Source organism: Coregonus clupeaformis, unplaced genomic scaffold (genome assembly GCF_020615455.1).
Source record: "Coregonus clupeaformis isolate EN_2021a unplaced genomic scaffold, ASM2061545v1 scaf0064, whole genome shotgun sequence".
NCBI lineage: Eukaryota > Metazoa > Chordata > Actinopteri > Salmoniformes > Salmonidae > Coregonus > Coregonus clupeaformis.
The window spans coordinates 419,055-437,406 of record NW_025533519.1 but is presented as its reverse complement, the minus strand read 5'-3'; the positions used below and the strand labels follow the sequence as shown (position 1 = coordinate 437,406).

General features: G+C 44.4%; 1 protein-coding gene across 3 annotated transcripts in view; it reads left to right on the top strand.

Annotated features, from left to right (window-relative positions):
* Positions 1–7,431, top strand: part of LOC121562929 (gasdermin-E-like) — a 57,480-nt gene extending 50,049 nt beyond the window's left edge. For all 3 annotated transcript variants that reach the window (XM_041875065.1, XM_041875063.1, XM_041875064.1), the window contains exons 8-10: positions 4,453–4,618; positions 4,727–4,800; positions 7,038–7,431. In XM_041875065.1, the coding sequence (XP_041730999.1) occupies positions 4,453–4,618; positions 4,727–4,800; positions 7,038–7,280 (483 nt within the window). In that variant the 3' untranslated portion in view covers positions 7,281–7,431. The remainder of the gene's footprint in view (positions 1–4,452; positions 4,619–4,726; positions 4,801–7,037) is intronic.
* The last annotated feature ends 10,921 nt before the right edge of the window (positions 7,432–18,352 follow it).

Genomic DNA, 18,352 nt, shown 5'->3' with positions numbered 1-18,352 from the left:
CCAAACTCCAAAAGCAGGAACAAAACGAGATGTCTGGAAACTAAGGGTAGAGTGAGGTCAAGGAGGATGGAACTTGATGATGACGATGATGATGATGATGATGATCAGAGTGATTCAGAAGAGATCATGGGTGGATATGACCCTGTCATCAGACAGAGGTTGGCCAGAGCGGAAAGAAGGGGTGATGGAAGTTGGAAGAAGAAGAATACAAGTGATTCGAGTGCTGGTGAAAACGAAGATGGAGACAACGATGAAGATTTGGAGACTAAAGGTGCTTCATATTCAAGAGGATTTTATCCTCCAATGACTAACACAGAAGAAATAGAAAGAGATATAGACCGATGCGTATCATACCTGTATAAGGCCAATAATTTAGAAGAAGTAAAAGAACTGGAAGAACAACTCAAGAAGCTGAAGACGAAGGAAAAGAAGCTGCTGAGAAAAGAATCCCAAGAATCTGAGAAGAAATATACATTGAGGCCAAGGAAAGATGGCACTAGTAAGAAAATTATGCCGGTGATCATTCGAGGACAAAACCTAGAATATAAGCCTTTGCAGAATACCGATATGTCAGATATACTTGAGAAACTGCCTACTCTTCAAGATGGAGCATATCCTTGGATTTCAAAGTTGGAAGAAATTACGGTGGGAACACAGTCTGCCATAGGAGACATTAAGAGACTTTTGGCTAATCTCCTTGGGATTCCAGGCATGGAAGAAATTTTTCAGAGAGCTGGACTTCATAGATATGTGGGAACTGCTGTGAATGATCCTGAATTGTTGGCTGCAAGCAGGAATCGGCTGTGGAGAGCACTGAAAGATACGTTTCCAACAAATGTGCATCCTGACAACATTCTGATTGACCCACTAGGACAACAAGAAAATCCGAGAGCCTACGTGTCAAGAGTTCATCAAGTGTGGAGAAATATTACCGGAAATTATCCAGATGTGAGTCAAATTGAGCAGTCAATCTTGAGAGCTAAACTACAGATGGGACTGCCCTCACCGGTAAGGAGCAAACTGGCAGAAGTGGTTGGACTTGGGAGCATGACAAAAGGTGTCTATACAGATCATATAGCCCATCAAGTGGATCTGTACCGGAAAAAGGAACACAACCAGAAAGAACAGGACCAAGAAACTCTCAGAAAACTCAATCAAATACAACTGGTGGAGAAGAAGGAGAAGAGAAGCATTGGTTATGCAGAATCAGTGTGAACCAATTCAACAATCACTGCTACAGCTTCAACTGAACAAGGTCAAATGCAATTATACCAGCCACAACAAGTGGTATAAATTGTTTCATATCCATAGATAGTTTCTGGAAAGAAAGAATTTCAGAGGAAGATACAGGAGCAAGTGAAGATCACCTGTCCTCCAGGTGAACCCTATAAGGAGCAAGGATTCTAGAGGTGCCTAGAAGATCCGAAAGGAGGTTTCAGCTGGTAGCATCAGGACCGGAAAAAGATCCAACAATTGAAGTGAAAATAAACAATGGACAATGGGAAGTGATGATGGATAGCAGAAAGGCTTTTATCTGTGTTCAGCCTGAAGAGGTTACACATCTCACGATGTCAAATCAATTAATTATGAGAAGGACTTGGAGTGAAGATCAGCGATTTCTGAAAATGATGATTTTGGCTCAAGGACAAGGAGAGTCATAAGCTGTACGGAAGACAAATGAATCTGTTTGAAGTGTGAAGATGAATTGAGAATCTATGGAAGAAGAGATGTTGAAAAAAGTTCAAGAATGTTTGAGATATCAAAGTAGGACTGATATTGGATTTGTGAAATCAGCTCAATTGAGATGAAAGTTGAGGAGGCAGACCTCCTTGGAAGAATCAGTATCCATTGAAAGATGAAGCAATCCAAGGGATTGAACCAGAAATTGAAGGACTTTCGAAAGCAAGTGTTTTGAAGACAATGAAAGAAAAAAACATCCTTAGAGATGTTCAACTAAGCTAAAAGATGCTCGGTCGGTTGCAAAGTTCTTGTGTAAAGAAGTCATAAGCAGGTGGGAATTTCCTGACTTAATATCCTCAGAAAATGGGAAAGAGTTTTGTGAATAAATCAGTGAAATGGTTTTTGAAAAAAAAAAAATGAGAAAAATAAAAATTGGAAAAAGTCAGACTAAAATGTTATGGAAACTAGGGTTGAAATAACTCTAGGAAATTTGGAATATCTGATTGTGGGATGATTATATTATTGTTATGAATCAAAGGGGGGAAATGGAATGAGATTCATTTTATATCTAATTTTATATATCATTTTTAGTTGACATTGATGTTTTAATTTGCATGTGTTGTTTTGCAAAAGATACTGTTTGGTATTTTCTTTTCTTCCAGAAGCATATGGGGAATATGTAGAGGGACTCAAATACTCAAACATGGACAATATGAATGGACTGGAGGAAGTGGAACAAGGAAGGAGTGGAAATGTTCCGATTCCATCATCGACGTCGCATTGAAAGTCGACACTGTGGAGGAGATGAAGTGTAGTGGACTACATTCCAGTGTTATATTCTTTCTGTATTAATTTTTGAAGAATTATGTTTTCTGTTGTTGGGTACATGTGGGGACCTCAGATGTTTTTGTTTATTTCGTTGAAGTTTAGGGATATGGGGTCTAGGCAAGGACAGAGAGAATCCACAGGAGGGTCCGATGGGTCGACCAGCCTGAATGTGGACATTTTGATTGTATTTTGTTTGCTGGGGTTTTCATATGTATTCAATTGCATCATAGCTTAAAATGTATTAATAAAGATGTATAAATTGATCTGGAGTACTTAGGTGGTCGCCTAGGGCAGAGGGGCCGTGAGAGAATTTTCCTGTCTTGACTGACTGATGGATATTTGGAATGAAAGCTGCCAGACAGGTTTTTCGCTCTTACACTCCATAACAATTTATTTACACTCCATAACAATTTATTTACACTCCATAACAATTTATTTACACTCCATAATAATGTATTTATACTACATACAAAAATGTGTCTATATAAACATGTGTTTACTCTCCATAAATTTTGGTTTATTGTTAAAGTTACTCAAGAACAAGAATTGTTATTTGTCATAATCCTATTCTTTTTGTTTTCGAGACTTAATTAGTCTCGAAGGGGGGAAATATGTAGTGTCTTAGAGTCTGTGATATGCTGACCGTTGCAAAAAGTGTGTTAGAGGAAACTTGGCTCTAGGATTTTGCTGATGTTGCAAAATGGTGTAACAGATGAACTGTATTCTACTTTGCTGAAAACATCTGGAAAGCATTACTAAAGTTCATGGAAAATGATAGGGGGAGAGATGTAGAAAAGGCCAGGGATTGGTTTTTAGAATCACACCATATTACGTCATAAATGATATAAAACCATGTCTTGAACAATAGGAGAGAAGAATAGCGAATTACAGAATTTGGCTCTTGCTGTTCTCAAGATATCTGCAGGTATCTGTAAATTCGATGCTGAATACCCTTTGTTATAATAAACTTTTATAAACAAAGTACAGTGTCGGCGGACTCCTTATCACCACAGCATGGATCAGCAAAGGTGTGTCTTTTAGACACTACAATATGTTTACATTGTCAAAGCAAGTGAAATAGATAATAAACAAAGGTGAAATAAACAATACAAAAATGAACAGTAAACATTACGCTCACAAAAGTTCAAAAATAATAAAGACATTTCAAATGTCATATTATGTCTATATACAGTGTTGTAATGATGTTCAAATAGTTAAAGTACAAAAGGGAAAATAAATAAACATAAATATGGTGTTTGTTCTTCACTGGTTGCCCTTTTCTTGTGGCAACAGGTCACAAATCTTGCTGCTGTGATTGCACACTGTGGTATTTCACCCAATAAATATGGGACTTTATTCAAATTGGATTTGTTTTCGAATTCTTTGTTGGTCTGTGTAATCTGAGGGAAGAATGTGTTTGGGAATCGCTTCCTTTTAGGTGGTTGTAGAATTTAACAGCTCTTTTCTGGATTTTGATAATTAGCGGGTATTGGCCTAATCTGCTCTGCATTATATTTTTGCAGGTTTGGGAATCGCTTCCTTTTAGGTGGTTGTAGAATTTAACAGCTCTTTTCTGGATTTTGATAATTAGCGGGTATTGGCCTAATCTGCTCTGCATTATATTTTTGCAGAATTCTGCATGCAGAGTCTCAATTTGGTGTTTGTCCCATTTTGTGAATTCTTGGTTGGTGAGTGGACCTCAGACCTCACAACCATAAAGGGCAATGGGTTCTATAAGTGATTCAAGTATTTTTAGCCAGATCCTAATTGGTATGTCGAATTTTATGTTCCTTTTGATGGCATAGAAGGCCCTTCTCCCTCTCTCTCTCCCTCTCTCTCTCTCTCCTCTCTCCTCTCTCCTCTCTCCTCTCTCCTCTCTCTCTTCTCTCTCTCTTCTCCCTCTCTCATCTCTCTCTCTCTCTCTCTCTCTCACTCTGGTCACAGCTGGATCAGACGTGTGATGGTGAAACTCCTGACCTGGGTGATCTGGAAGAGTCTGAGAGGGAGACAGTCCAGGCCATACTGGATCTTGTAGACCAATGTGTTGGGGAGGATGAGATCAGATCCTCACTTCTCACTGCCATCCACCTCATTGTCAGTGCCATGGACGGTGAGATAGAGAGCAGTTTTCACAGGATTCTGTGTTATTATTTGATCAGTTACTGGGAAACTAGATTCACTACTGTGGTTTTATATGTGTGCATATTTATTTCTTCAGGAATGCCAGATGAGGGTCTCTCTGTGTTGGGATCCTGTTGCAGTCCTCCAGTCTTACAGGCCCTGCAGATCCTGGTGAGTTCACACCTGCTTGATTGAGCCTCCAATCCTGTATGGACTGGACTTCATTTTTCTACATTTTTGTTTATGTAAATGTCTTTGGGTATATCTTCCCATTCTAAATAAACTAATATTTCTACCATTATGATAACATTGTGCCACCAGTAGCAGTAGTAACACCGATGATAGTAACCAGTGGCGATTTTTAACAAAAATATTGGTGGGGCAAACTCAATGAAAAAAGTGAATATGAATCGATACATTACTACACTACACTAACCATAGAATGCACCATCATGAATAATTACCACTCCCAGAAATGAGTTTAGAGCCACACACACAAACGTTCTAACATATGGGTTATGATCAGTGTATAGGATACTTTCCCATATCTTTGGCTCTCATCACAACCGGCCGTGATTGGGAGTCCCATAGGGTGGCGCACAATTGGCCCAGCGTCGTCCGGGTTTGGCCGGTGTAGGCTGTCATTGTAAATAAGAATTTGTTCTTAACTGACTTGCCTAGTTAAATAAAGGTAAAAAAAAAAAAATTAAAAAAAAAAAAAATTTGCAGAGACCACGGTAGTCCAGCATACTTTTAAAGAGTAAAGTTTATTTTACTTCAGAATCAATATCAGCATTGGTCTGCAATATTGCTAATCATTGTTAGAGTATTGGGACACAGACAAACACCATTCTGAGTGTAGTTGCATCTGCCTGTTAACAAGATGCTCCGGTTATGAATAAAGCAACAAAGTTTATAAAGCTACTCCCTCGCTTCAACCATTGCATAGAAACAGTTCCATGGGTTATTAAATTCTGACATCAATCATTAACAACACGTTGTAGCTAGCTAGCTGTTAGCCACCACAAGTTCTATCCAAACCACTCAGGTTGAATTATTTTCTAACTTGCTTTATTTTAATGGAGGCCTGTTCATTGGCTGATGAGCACCAATATGTCTTATCTCTACATTTACTTTATTACACAAAGTTTGAACATGATTTGCTAGGAGATAGTTGACATGATTCATGAAGACTTTTCAGCTAGCTAGCTAGAAGACGATAAACAACTATGAAATTGACACATCAGTCCAATCAAAGCTACCGGAGATAAGACGTCGATTTATCTGTGGCAAATGACATCAAGCCTTCTTGGGCGGGCACTACTAATGAATCTCTATGGCAGCACCCAAGTGGGCAACCGCTGCCTGAGTCTCCCAGTACATGCTGTTGCACTGTCCCAATGAATTCACTCACCCATCTGAACCTTTGAGAATGTGCCAATCACGTGCAGCCAATTGTGCGCAACCAGAGAAGATCAATGAGGGCTTTCCCCTGGCTGGCCTCTCCACAACAGATCACTGCATGAGGCTGAAACAGCTGCATTAGGGAGCTGTCTTACTCAAAGTGACCAAAATAACAATACAACCGGGAAGCGAGCACATATGCTTAATTAGCTCAAGCAAATCAAATGTGTTTGCTTACTGATATAATATAATGTTGTGACATCGATGAAAGCCAGAATTACATGCAAAACAGCGCCATCTTCTGGATAGTTGTGGGGCTGCCCTGAATGACGCGTCGCCACTGACAGTAACACCAATGACACATTTAAGTAAATTAGGTTTTTCTTAAATGGAGGCCATCCATCTCAAATCTAAGGTCATTTAACCTTTAGTAAATTATTAAGTAAATTACTTTTTAAAGAGATTTGATTAATCATTTTGCTCAGGGTGTAATTTCCCTTCATTTAAATTGAGTTACACCAATGACACTTTTTATTTAAACACACCAAATGATCAATGGAATCATTATATATTTATGACGTACTAAAATGGTGTGATTAGCAAATAATTGTTTTTAATATAGGCCCCTACCCTAATAACAGTTTGCCACTGGAAGGAATGCTCAAGGTCCTTGTATATATTTGTAATTAGTGATTTACAAGGTGGTAACACTAATGATATTAAATACTTTTGTTTATTTTATAGCATTCAAAATAATAGATATCTCTAAATCCCAAAAATATGTCACTACCACTCTACTCATCACTACTGGGACAAGCCAATTTGCTTTCCCTAAGTACTTTAAACGATGCATAAAAATAAAGTTTTGCAGTATAAAGGACTAATTGTCATTTTAAAGTGTTTTTCATTGTTGCAAAGTCGAAGGATGCAAATGCCACCTTAATTCAAGAATGACCCAGAAAAGAAAGCATATAAATGTTATTCCTTTGCTGCTTGTCCTCCAGGTGCAGCATGTGGCAGCAGGGAGTGGGGAGACCCTCTCTCTGAGAGATGCAGGTCTGGCTGTTCTGACTGAGGAGGAGGTGTTTGGGAGGACAGAGAGTCTCTTTGGTCACTCTAAAGTTACACTGAAGAGAGAGGAGGACACACTGAGGACAGAGATGAAGGACCAGCCTGGATACCTTCCTCTTGTCATGAGTATCACTGTGAAAGGCCTGGCTTCTTTAGTGCAAGCTGAGAGAGAGTGAGTGAGTGAGCTAGAAAATCATGTTTGAACTGATATACTCACGATTCCATTCCATGTGTTACTCTTGCACTAGTTGAGCTAAATAACTAGTGAACAACAATGTATGTATCCTTGTAATGCTTTCAGTAAAGTTCAACAAACAATTACAGACGTCCCGACCTCCATTATTCTAATCATAAGATAATACAACATAAAGGCACATTGCAGAGGGTGGGGTGGGAGGAGGGGGGGGTCCTACATTTAGAGCATTGTCTAGTGACCCACATGACAAGAACAGAAACAGAATCCTGTTAAAATTACTGTTCACCAGAATCACATCTCCAAAAAAATCCTAAATATTTCTGTGAAGTCTGTTATTGTACTGTACAGTCATTTGAAAGTGTAAACTTTCTCACATTACCGTGCTACCATGTGCAAAAACTATACTTATTAAAACAAAGATGAACTCCAGCACCCTGGTAATATTGATGCCTAGAATACCACCGTGATGAAGTTTTTCTTCTTTTTAATAATGATTGTATACTCAAAGACAACATCCCCAATGCTCAATATGTGGAGTCCATTCCTGTGATGTCTGTGAGATTCAGTGTTTGAACAACATAGACATTTTGTCATCAGAAACCCTATGCGATGTGTGTGTGTGTGTGAGAGAGAGAGAGAGAGAGAGAGAGAGAGAGAGAGAGAGAGGGTATGAGTAGGTGTGTGTGTGTAACAGATGTATATCGTACTCTCCTTGCGTTGTGTTTTCTCCTAATAAATCACATCAGCCAGTGGTCCCAGTTGAGCATCATTTATTTCTGTTGTTAAATGGGAAACAGCACGTTAGTTGTGCAGAGCTTAACGATATTGATGGCTGTCGATGGCAAAATCCCTTGCATCACATTTTCATACTGTGCGAAGAAAATACAAAAATACAATACAAAATATAACATACGTAAATACCTGTTGTTAAATGGGAAACAGCACGTTAGTTTTGACTCTCTGTGTCCCCTATCCTCCCGGCCGGCTCGGTCCTCCCCTCCAGCTCCGTGGCTTGATGACTCATTGCGAGCTCACAGAACAGAGCTCCGGGCAGCGGAGCGGAAATGGAAGAAAACTAAACTCCCTGCCGACCTGGCATCTTTTCACTCCCTCCTCTCTACATTTTCTTCATCTGTTTCTGCTGCTAAGGCCACTTTCTACCACTCTAAATTCCAAGCATCTGCCTCTAACCCTAGGAAGCTCTTTGTCACATTTTCCTCCCTCCTGAATCCTCCCCCCCCCCCCCCCTCCTCTCTCTCTGTGGATGACTTCGTCAACCACTTTGAAAAGAAGGTTGACGACATTCGATCCTCGTTTGTTAAGTCTAATGACACTGCTGGTCCTACTCACACTGCCCTACCCTATGCTTTGACTTCTTTCTCCCCTCTCTCTCCAGATAAAATCCTGCGACTTGTGACTGCAGGCCGCCCAACAACCTGCCCGATTGACCCCATCCCCTCCTCTCTTCTCCAGACCATCTCCGGTGACCTTCTCCCCTACCTCACCTCGCTGATCAACTCATCCTTGACCGCTGGCCATGTCCCTTCCGTCTTCAAGAGAGCGAGAGTTGCTCCCCTTCTCAAGAAACCAACACTCGATCCCACTGATGTCAACAACTACAGACCAGTATCCCTTCTTTCTTTTCTTTCCAAAACTATTGAGCGTGCCGTCTTTAGCCAACTCTCTTGCTATCTCTCTCAGAATGACCTTCTTGATCCAAACCAGTCAGGTTTCAGGACTGGTCATTCAACTGAGACTGCTCTTCTCTGTGTCACGGAGGCTCTCCGCACTGCTAAAGCTAACTCTCTCTCCTCTGCTCTTGTCCTTCTAGACCTGTCTGCTGCCTTTGATACTGTGAACCATCAGATCCTCCTCTCCACCCTCTCCGAGCTGGGCATCTCCCGGCGCGGCTCACTCCTGGATTGCGTCCTACCTGACCGGTCGCTCCTACCAAGTGGCGTGGCGAGAAGCTGTCTCCGCACCACGTGCTCTCACCACTGGTGTCCCCCAGGGCTCAGTTCTAGGCCCTCTCCTTTTCTCCCTATACACCAAGTCACTTGGCTCTGTCATATCCTCACATGGCCTCTCCTATCATTGCTACGCTGACGATACACAACTAATCTTCTCCCTTTCCCCCTTCTGATAACCAGGTGGCGAATCGCATCTCTGCATGTCTGGCAGACATATCAGTATGGATGACGGATCACCACCTCAAGCTGAACCCTGGCAAGACGGAGCTGCTCTTCCTCCCGGGGAAGGACTGCCCGTTCCATGATCTCGCCATCACGGTTGACAACTCCGCTGTGTCCTCCTCCCAGAGTGCGAAGAGCCTAGGCGTGACCCTGGACAACACCCTGTCGTTCTCCGCCAACATCAAGGCGGTGACCCGCTCCTGCAGGTTCATGCTCTACAACATTCGGAGAGTACGACCCTGCCTTACACAGGAAGCGGCACAGGTCCTAATCCAGGCACTTGTCATCTCCCGTCTGGACTACTGCAACTCGCTGTTGGCTGGCCTCCCTGCCTGTGCCATTAAACCCCTACAACTCATCCAGAATGCCGCAGCCCGTCTGGTGTTCAACCTTCCCAAGTTCTCTCACGTCACCCCCCTCCTCCGCTCACTCCACTGGCTTCCAGTTGAAGCTCGCATCCGCTACAAGACCATGGTGCTTGCCTATGGAGCAGTGAGGGGAACGGCACCTCTGTACCTTCGGGCTCTGATCAGTCCCTACACCCAAACGAGGGCATTGCGTTCATCCACCTCTGGCCTGCTGGCTCCCTTCCTCTGCGGAAGCATAGTTCCCGCTCAGCCCAGTCAAAACTGTTCGCTGCTCTGGCACCCCAATGGTGGAACAAGCTCCCTCACGACGCCAGGACAGCGGAGTCACTCACCACCTTCCGGAGGCATTTGAAACCCCACCTCTTTAAGGAATACCTGGGATAGGATAAAGTAATCCTTCTACCCCCCCCAAAAAAATTGTAAAGTGGTTATCCCACTGGCTATAGGGTGAACGCACCAATTGGTGAGTCGCTCTGGATAAGAGCGTCTGCTAAATGACGTAAATGTAAATGTAATGTAAATGTTTTGCAGAGCTTAACGATATTGATGGCTGTCAATGGCTAAATCTGTAGCATGAAGGCAACTGTGTTAGCAGTGAGCTTATGTGACCATTACGTCGGTGTATGCTAGCTAACACACTTATCTACAGCAATCATATGCCAAAGCACATCCCAGAAAGCCCCTCAATCCCTAACAGGTACCATATACCCACACATGTATGAATCAGTAACGTACAGCAACCTTGTACACATTGTAAAATATAAAACAGTATTCAGAACATGACCTACCCCTTGCATCACATTTTCATACTGGGAAGACCTGACGTTCGCAATCTCCCCCTAGCTGCAAGCGGGGCCAATCACAACACGCCATATTGTCATCAGAGTTGAACCAACCAATAAGAATGCTTGAACATTAAATACACATTTCTTTAGAGGCAAGTGGAAACATAACCAACCCTGTTACATTCTCCCCTGCTGAATTACACTTGCATACTATAAAGAAACAAAATGAGGTATGCAATACCTTGCAATACATATGTCACCAAATATTCCAGTGCAAAGACTATTCTCTAAAGAGAATTAGGGGAATTCAAAGACCCCGTAGGAAAAACATGCCTGTTACATGTTCAGTACACTCAGTGACAATAAGAACCTCAGACAGAAAAACTTGGCCAAGTTGACCTCTGACCCATGACCTCCATGGGGTCTCTTGAAAAAAAACAAAAAACAATGGCCTACAGACTTGAAATCTAATCCTACACCCACACAGGTATTCTAATGAATTCTGTATGAAAAACCCTCTGTGTCTGCATAGTCTCTATGAGTCTCACTGGGCGTTTCCTAACCCGACCAGCCCCTGACCTGACAGGCCTAACAGAGTTATTAAGTTTAACCTGTTCACCTACAACCACCACTGGTGGGTCACTGTCCACAGTCGGTGGATAGTCAAGGTCAAGGGTTCTGTGACTGTTGCTGTTGCTGGAGCTTGTGCTACCAGCGGCATCTTCAGAATGCCTTTCTTCTTCAGAGGGTTCGGACATTTCTTCTCCAAAGGTTAACTCTGACATGCTTGTGCCACCAGTGGCACCCTCAGAATGTGGTGAGTTCTGAGGACCCCTCGCCAGTGGCCCATCTTCCAGCACATCTGGGGTTTCTTTTTCGGAGTGCTCCGGCTGTGCTTCCCCCGAGGTCTGTTCTGATACCCACACCCTAGTCCTCTCACCAATGTCCATTTCTGGTATATCGTTCATGGATGAGTCCTCCATCTCCTCACTCGGATCCTCGCGGTCTCCCGTATTAGGTGTCTCCAAGGCAGTGTCGGGGAGAGGCAAGAAGTTTACAGGCATTATCAGATTATGGTGGACCGTTTTCTCCTGGCCAGTTGACATGTTCTGTATCTTGAAGATGTGGATGTCACTATTCTTCTCCGTAACAATATAGAGGTTGTTCTCCCAACGATCCGCCAGCTTTCTCTTTCCACATTCACCCTTATTCACCAGCAGCACCCGATCACCGACCTCCACTGGAGCTCCTCTAATCTTCCTGTAGTAGAGGCCCACATGCCTCTTCAGCTGTTTGGTTGCTGACACCTGTACCGTCTCCATGGCCTCCCTCAGATCTCTCGTCAGGGACTTGATGTACTCGTCATAGTCTACAACCTCTGAGTCTTGCAGCACAGTACCAAACATCATGTCGACAGGCAGACGTGGGGTTCTCCCAAACATCAACTGGAAAGGGGCGTAGCCCGTGGTTTCATGGACTGTACAGTTGTAGGCGAAGGTCAACGACTTCAGCTTCTGGGGCCACCTGTGCTTCGCTCTCGCAGGTAAAGCCCTGATCATGTTTCCCAGCGTTCTATTGAACCTTTCGACTCCCCCGTTCCCCATTGGATGGTAGGGAGTTGTGTGCGACTTCTGGACTCCTGCAGCACTCAACAACTCAGCAATCCATTTACTTTCAAAGTTGGACCCTTGGTCAGAGTGAATACGACAAGGAAAACCATACACACAGAAGATGTTGTTCCACAGCTGAAGTGCCACTGCGTTAGCTGATTGGTTCGAACAGAAGAAGGCATGGGCCATCTTAGTAAAATGATCAGTGATGACCAGAACATCCAAGGACTTGTTGTTGGAGTCTTCAGCAGACCAGAAGTCCACACACACCAACTTGAGGGGCTCAGTCGTGATGATGTTCTCCAGTGGAGCTCTGGCCTCTGGCTCGGGGGCCTTACTGAACACACACCTCTTGCAGGTCTTGACATACTCTCTCACATCCGACTCCAGACCATGCCAGAAGAACCTCTATCTCGTCAAGTACAACGTTTGCTGTTGCCCCTGATGACCGGCGTCATCGTGGACACCCTTCAAAACTGTCACCCTCATTGAGGTGGGTACTACATACTGGTACGTCTTCTTCTTTGACAGCAAACTTTTGGTAACGCGATATTGCACACCCATTTTCAGAGTGAGCTTCTCCCATGTCTTCAGAATACGATATCAGGTCGTCACGGGATAGCACTCTCACATCTGACATCTCAGATGGCACCAGTGACTGAGTGAGCTGAGGCAGTAGCAGTGCACAGTTCTGTAGACCAACCTCCCCTTGCGACCTCAGGACTGCTGACACCACTTCCTTTGACAGAGAACCAGGAGAGGGATAGGAGGTAGTTTGGCAGTCCGTGACAATTTCACAGGCATCTGCCTCAATTGATGGTGAGCAGCTTTCGAGGTCGAATGGGTGGTTCGACCAGTGGAACACATCTTGCACCTTCTCAGCACGTACTCCCACAGCTTCTTCCAGCAAGGCCTTGTATGGAACCCTTGAGATGCGGTGGAGAGCGCTCGGCTGCACAAATGGCTGTATACTGAGTGCATCAGCAATGACATTTTTGGGACCGGGGATGTACTTGATGTCAAACTCGAATGGAGCGAGTTTAGCAACCCATCTCTGTTCACAGGCGTCCAATTTGGGCTTGGACAGGATGTACGTTAATGGGTTGTTGTCTGTCCATACACTAAAAGGCTTGCCCCTTAACCAATGACTAAACTTCTCACAGACGGCCCAGCGTAAAGCAAAAAACTCTAACCTATGGGCAGGATACTTTGACTGTGCATAAGTAAGTGATTTGCTAGCGAATGCTACAGGTCTGGCTGCAGACCCATCCTCTGGCACCTGGGAGAGGACAGCACCTAATCCATTACTAGATGCGTCTACAGACAGCAAGAAAGGTCTACTAAAATCAGGGTGGGCTAGCATGACCTGATCGAGGAGAACTTGTTTCAACTGACTTAAGGCCTGTTTGCACTCACCAGTCCAGTCTGCTGCTGTGAGTTTCCTATGTATTCCTCTTTTCCTCTTGCCTTTCCCATGGCGTGGTGCCTTCATCCCCGTTGTCAGCCCATGCAGCAGCTTAGCGATGGTGGAGCACCCCTCAATGAACTGCTGGTAATAGACTATCATTCCGAGAAAGGACCGAATCTTCCCCTGGGAGGGCACGTCCGTGTTATCCTCCATAAAATCCTTCTCTGTCATCCCTGCAATAGCCTTCACTTTTTCTGGGTCTGTGGCCACACCTACTTCACTGATGACATGCCCCAAGAACCGCACTGACCTCTTCATGAAATGGCATTTCTTTGGAGACAATTTCAGATTATGGGCTTTGAGACGCTCAAAAACTGACTCCAAGCGTTGCAATCCAAGTTCTTCAGTCGGGGCAAAAACCAGCACATCGTCCAGGTAGCATAGAAGGCTAGAAAAATGTTGATCCCCAAAAATGCTCAACATCATCCTTATGAATGTAGCTGGGCTGTTGCATAGTCCTTGTGGAAGACGGTTATATTCATATAACCCAAAAGGAGAAGTGAAGGCTGTAAACGTCTTGTAGTCTTCATGCACCTCCACATTGTAGTAGCCTGAGGTCAAATCCATTGTAGAGAAGAAGGCATTGCCACCCAAGGCCGCCAGAGCATCAGCTTGGTGAGGTAGAGGGTGAGCATCCTTTACGGTGCGAGCATTGAGCCATCGGAAGTCTGTACACAGTCTCAGATCACCAGACTTCTTCCAGACCAGCACGAGCGGGGAGGCATACTCACTGCTGGATTTCCTGATCATCTCTTGCTCTTCCATCTCATCCAAGGCCTGCTGAGCTTGTCATAATGGTTAGGGGAGAGCCTACGGTAAGGTAGCCTAAAAGGCTTAGTGTCACTGAGTCTGATGCGATGGACATATCCTGTAGCCCTCCCGCAATCTGGTTTGTGCCGGGAGAAGATAGACTCGTAGAGGGCTATAAGCTGAACTAGCCTGGCCTTACACTGTTGCGACAACTGAGTGGACTCAATGTCAATGTCACCTAGCCCTAACTCGTGCAACACCTCATTTGTCACTCTGTGCGGTTTGACGGTACTGTCAACGGTCAAGCTATCTCCACTACCATTATCAAAGTCTGGATTGTCCTCCATTTTGTGTACCTGCTGCACCAGGGGGACCGGTTCGACAGTGGGCCCATCCATATAGTCAGTGTCAAAGTCTTCTAATGCCATGCAAGGAAAAACGTCCGCTATCTTGGCATTGCGTCTCACTGTTACTGGCTTTGGTGAGGGATTGATAACTTTGACAGGGACCCAGCCATCGCTCCACAATGTCCCTACTGTTCTCCCCACTAGAATGTTTTTTGGTCTTGAGCGTGCCCTCGTAGGCTCAATAACGACAGCACTGCCCGCGGATACATTTTGAGGCGTACACAGCCGGCCCCAGACTAAATGTTCCTGCATAGGCTCCAATGTGACCGTCCGCTTCAGCCTTACTGTGCCCACTCTTTCTGGCACTTCGGTCCCTTTCCATCTCTCTACATTAGCCAGCAGACGGAACAGTTTGTCATCTCCATTGTGTTCAGATGATGACATCTTCTCCCAGAAGTCACCAGTCGTCTTCAGCTCCCTGATGAGGTGTTTTATCACGTTGCTGCCATAGGATGAGCTCATCACGTTGGCCATCCACTACTAGAACAGGGACAGAGACACTGCTGCTATACACACACAGATTCAATTCACACACACCAACCAACACCACTTCAGTCAGACTGAGGGAGCCACTCTTGAGCACACCTGCTTTCTCAAGGCGTGGCACCACTGTTGAGCTCAATGTGCATGCCATAGAACCGCTGTCAATCATAGCGCTCACCTCTATCACATCCCCCAGTAACACCCTAGTATAGAAGGGTTCATCGTTGTGGAGCACTCTCTGTGTATTTTGCATAATTACTTTTTCGTTCGACTTGACTTCATCACAAACACTTGAATATATTGACTCTAAATCTACACCACTATCTGATTGGGGCACCTCACAAGGCCCAGCACTTCCCCCCATCCCGTGCGGGCCAGCTAGTTTTCCTGCCGCTGTGTCGTGTTGCTGTCTGATGGAGGGACGGGAGTTACCGATGAAGTGCGAGGGCATTCTCGACGTGTGTGTCCCGCTGCATAACAGAAGAAGCATAGGTGGTTAGAATAACAATGATCCATTGTGCTGTGATTCGCATCCCCACACACTTTGCATTGCAAAGACAGGTTCTCCCTTCTCCTGGGCCACCTCTGGAAACGGTTATCATAGCCGCCTACAGGTTGCTGTGGCCTCTGCTCCAAGACCCGTTCAAGCATGCCAATCACACGATCCAATGGCTTGGATGAGCCATTTGTGGGCTGCTGCAAGGGGTCCGGGCAGTTTGCAACAGCCGACACTGGCCTACTTACTTCCTGCGTCAGTGTGGTGACCAGTGGGGCCAGCCGCAAGGGACGTGGAGCCTTGCACTTCCTCTGGTACTCCTCCAGCCTTCCATGGACCTCCGCAGCCGTCCACTCATGCAATGGTTTGCACATGAATATCAATGACAGCTCTGGGTTCGGACAGTGCTTGATGAACATGACAGTCAGAACACGTGATGGATTGTCTAGCTCCTTGTTCTGCCTCTTCAAACAGTCCTCTGCCAGCTCTATGGCCCTGTTCAGTCTGATCCAATAATCAAATGGAGTCTCCCCTTCCATTGGCAACGTAGAATAAACAGCAGCTAGGGGCATGTCGGAGTTGATTGTGTCGCTAAAGTGATGCTTCAGAATGTCAAAAACTGGTCTAGGGCCCTGGCTTAAGTCAACTGGGTTACTGCATAGGCTTACTATTACCACGTCACGTGCCCGCCCTGACAGCTTGCCCAAAACTTCATCTGACCCCTCCTGCCCACCATAGCCCTTCTTCTGCATGTGCACTAACATGGTCTCCTCCCACTCATGCACTGTGCATTCCTCTGAACCATCCCCCCTGAAACAGACTGGTTCCCTGACATCATTTTTCACCACTACATTTAGACTAGAGCTGGCCCCAGCCTTGGTACCACCAACATTATCAACCTTCTGTCCCACCCCATCTCCCATAGCTTTAATTCCAAACAAGAGGCAATATTTTCACATATGGAGTAACCTATCTGCTTAACAATGCCCGCCAGGAAATCCATAGACACATCCTCCATCCTAGGACTAGATGAAACTGGCTCGAATGCACTGAGTTGAGGTAGCTCTAAATCATGTGGAAAGCGCACACTTGCCTGTGCAGTTGGCCTGGCCAGAGGTGTGGAAATAACTGGAGAAATAATTGCCCCCCTACCCACTGGCGGTGAAGGGTAAACCATGAAAACTCCCCTACCTCTCCCAAAACTTTCCATTTTTAAAATAAAAGTTAAAATAAATAATCAATCAATATGAACACTTCTATAAAATCAGCTTGAACATAATGCAGTAGTAGTTATCTAACAAGACCAAGAATCAACACAGAAAAGTAACAAAAAACGCCTTACAGTTTTTTCCAATTGCTAACACACTAAAATGACATGCACAGCACAATTATTTAAACTGACACACAGAGAGCAAAACCTCTTCTCAAGTCTCCAAAAGTCTAAACACATTTTCTGCTTTACACACATTTTGCAATTCAAAATGGCACTTTTTAAATGCACTGCACACGGTTCTCTGCATAAGACACAACAATCTGACATAAAGTCACATTTTTGCCATTTCAAAACACTGCCATTCAAAATGACACTACATGAGCTAATTGGCCAATACATGTGCCACCTGGCCAAACACCTCAATGGTTAATTGTTACCACTTCAATCAGGAAGTAAGCACTATGAAAAGACCACAGGTGAGCACCTTTTGTTTTACAACAACAATGAAAGACGTTGCAGAGAGAGGAAGAGGAAGAGGAAGAGGGAGGGTGAGAATGAGAGGGGGAGGAAGAGTGAGAGGTAGGGGTAGAGCTGGTAGAGGAGTTCATGGCCAAAGAAGACAACAACTTTCAAATGAAATCAGAGCAACCTTAGTTGATCATGTCATCAACCATGGGCTGACAATGCGAGAGGCTGGACAGAGAGTGCAGCCCAACTTGAGCCGTTTACTGTCGCCTGTGTCATCCGGACATTTAGACTGGAGTACAGGTATGTAACCAACATTTCTTTCACACTATGTAGTACACCCCATGTCATAGTGTATCAGTTGGGTGACACCTGTTTACTTCATGAATGGCTGATGTCATACACTAAGTGCACAAGTTTCCTGTACAATTTACTCTACTGTGGGGGAAATATCTTTAGGCTGCATTGTCCAAGCCCTATATTTTTGTTTTTTAGTTTTTCTAAAGGACTGAGAGACGCAGCCATGGTGGAGGAAGGGGCCAAATGTTCACCGGGGTACAGGAAGCTGCCATTGTAAACTTCGTTTTGGAAAATAATGAAATCAGATTACGAGAAATTCAAAGCCACATCATCCAAGACAACACCATATTCAACAACATTCAACGAGTCAGTCTGTCCACATTGGCTCGCATTCTCAAGTGAAACCAAATCAGAATGAAACAACTTTATAAGGTGCCGTTTGAGAGAAACTCTCAAAGAAACAAAGAGGTCAGACGAGCATATGTGGATGTAAGTACAATATTGACTGCAGTACA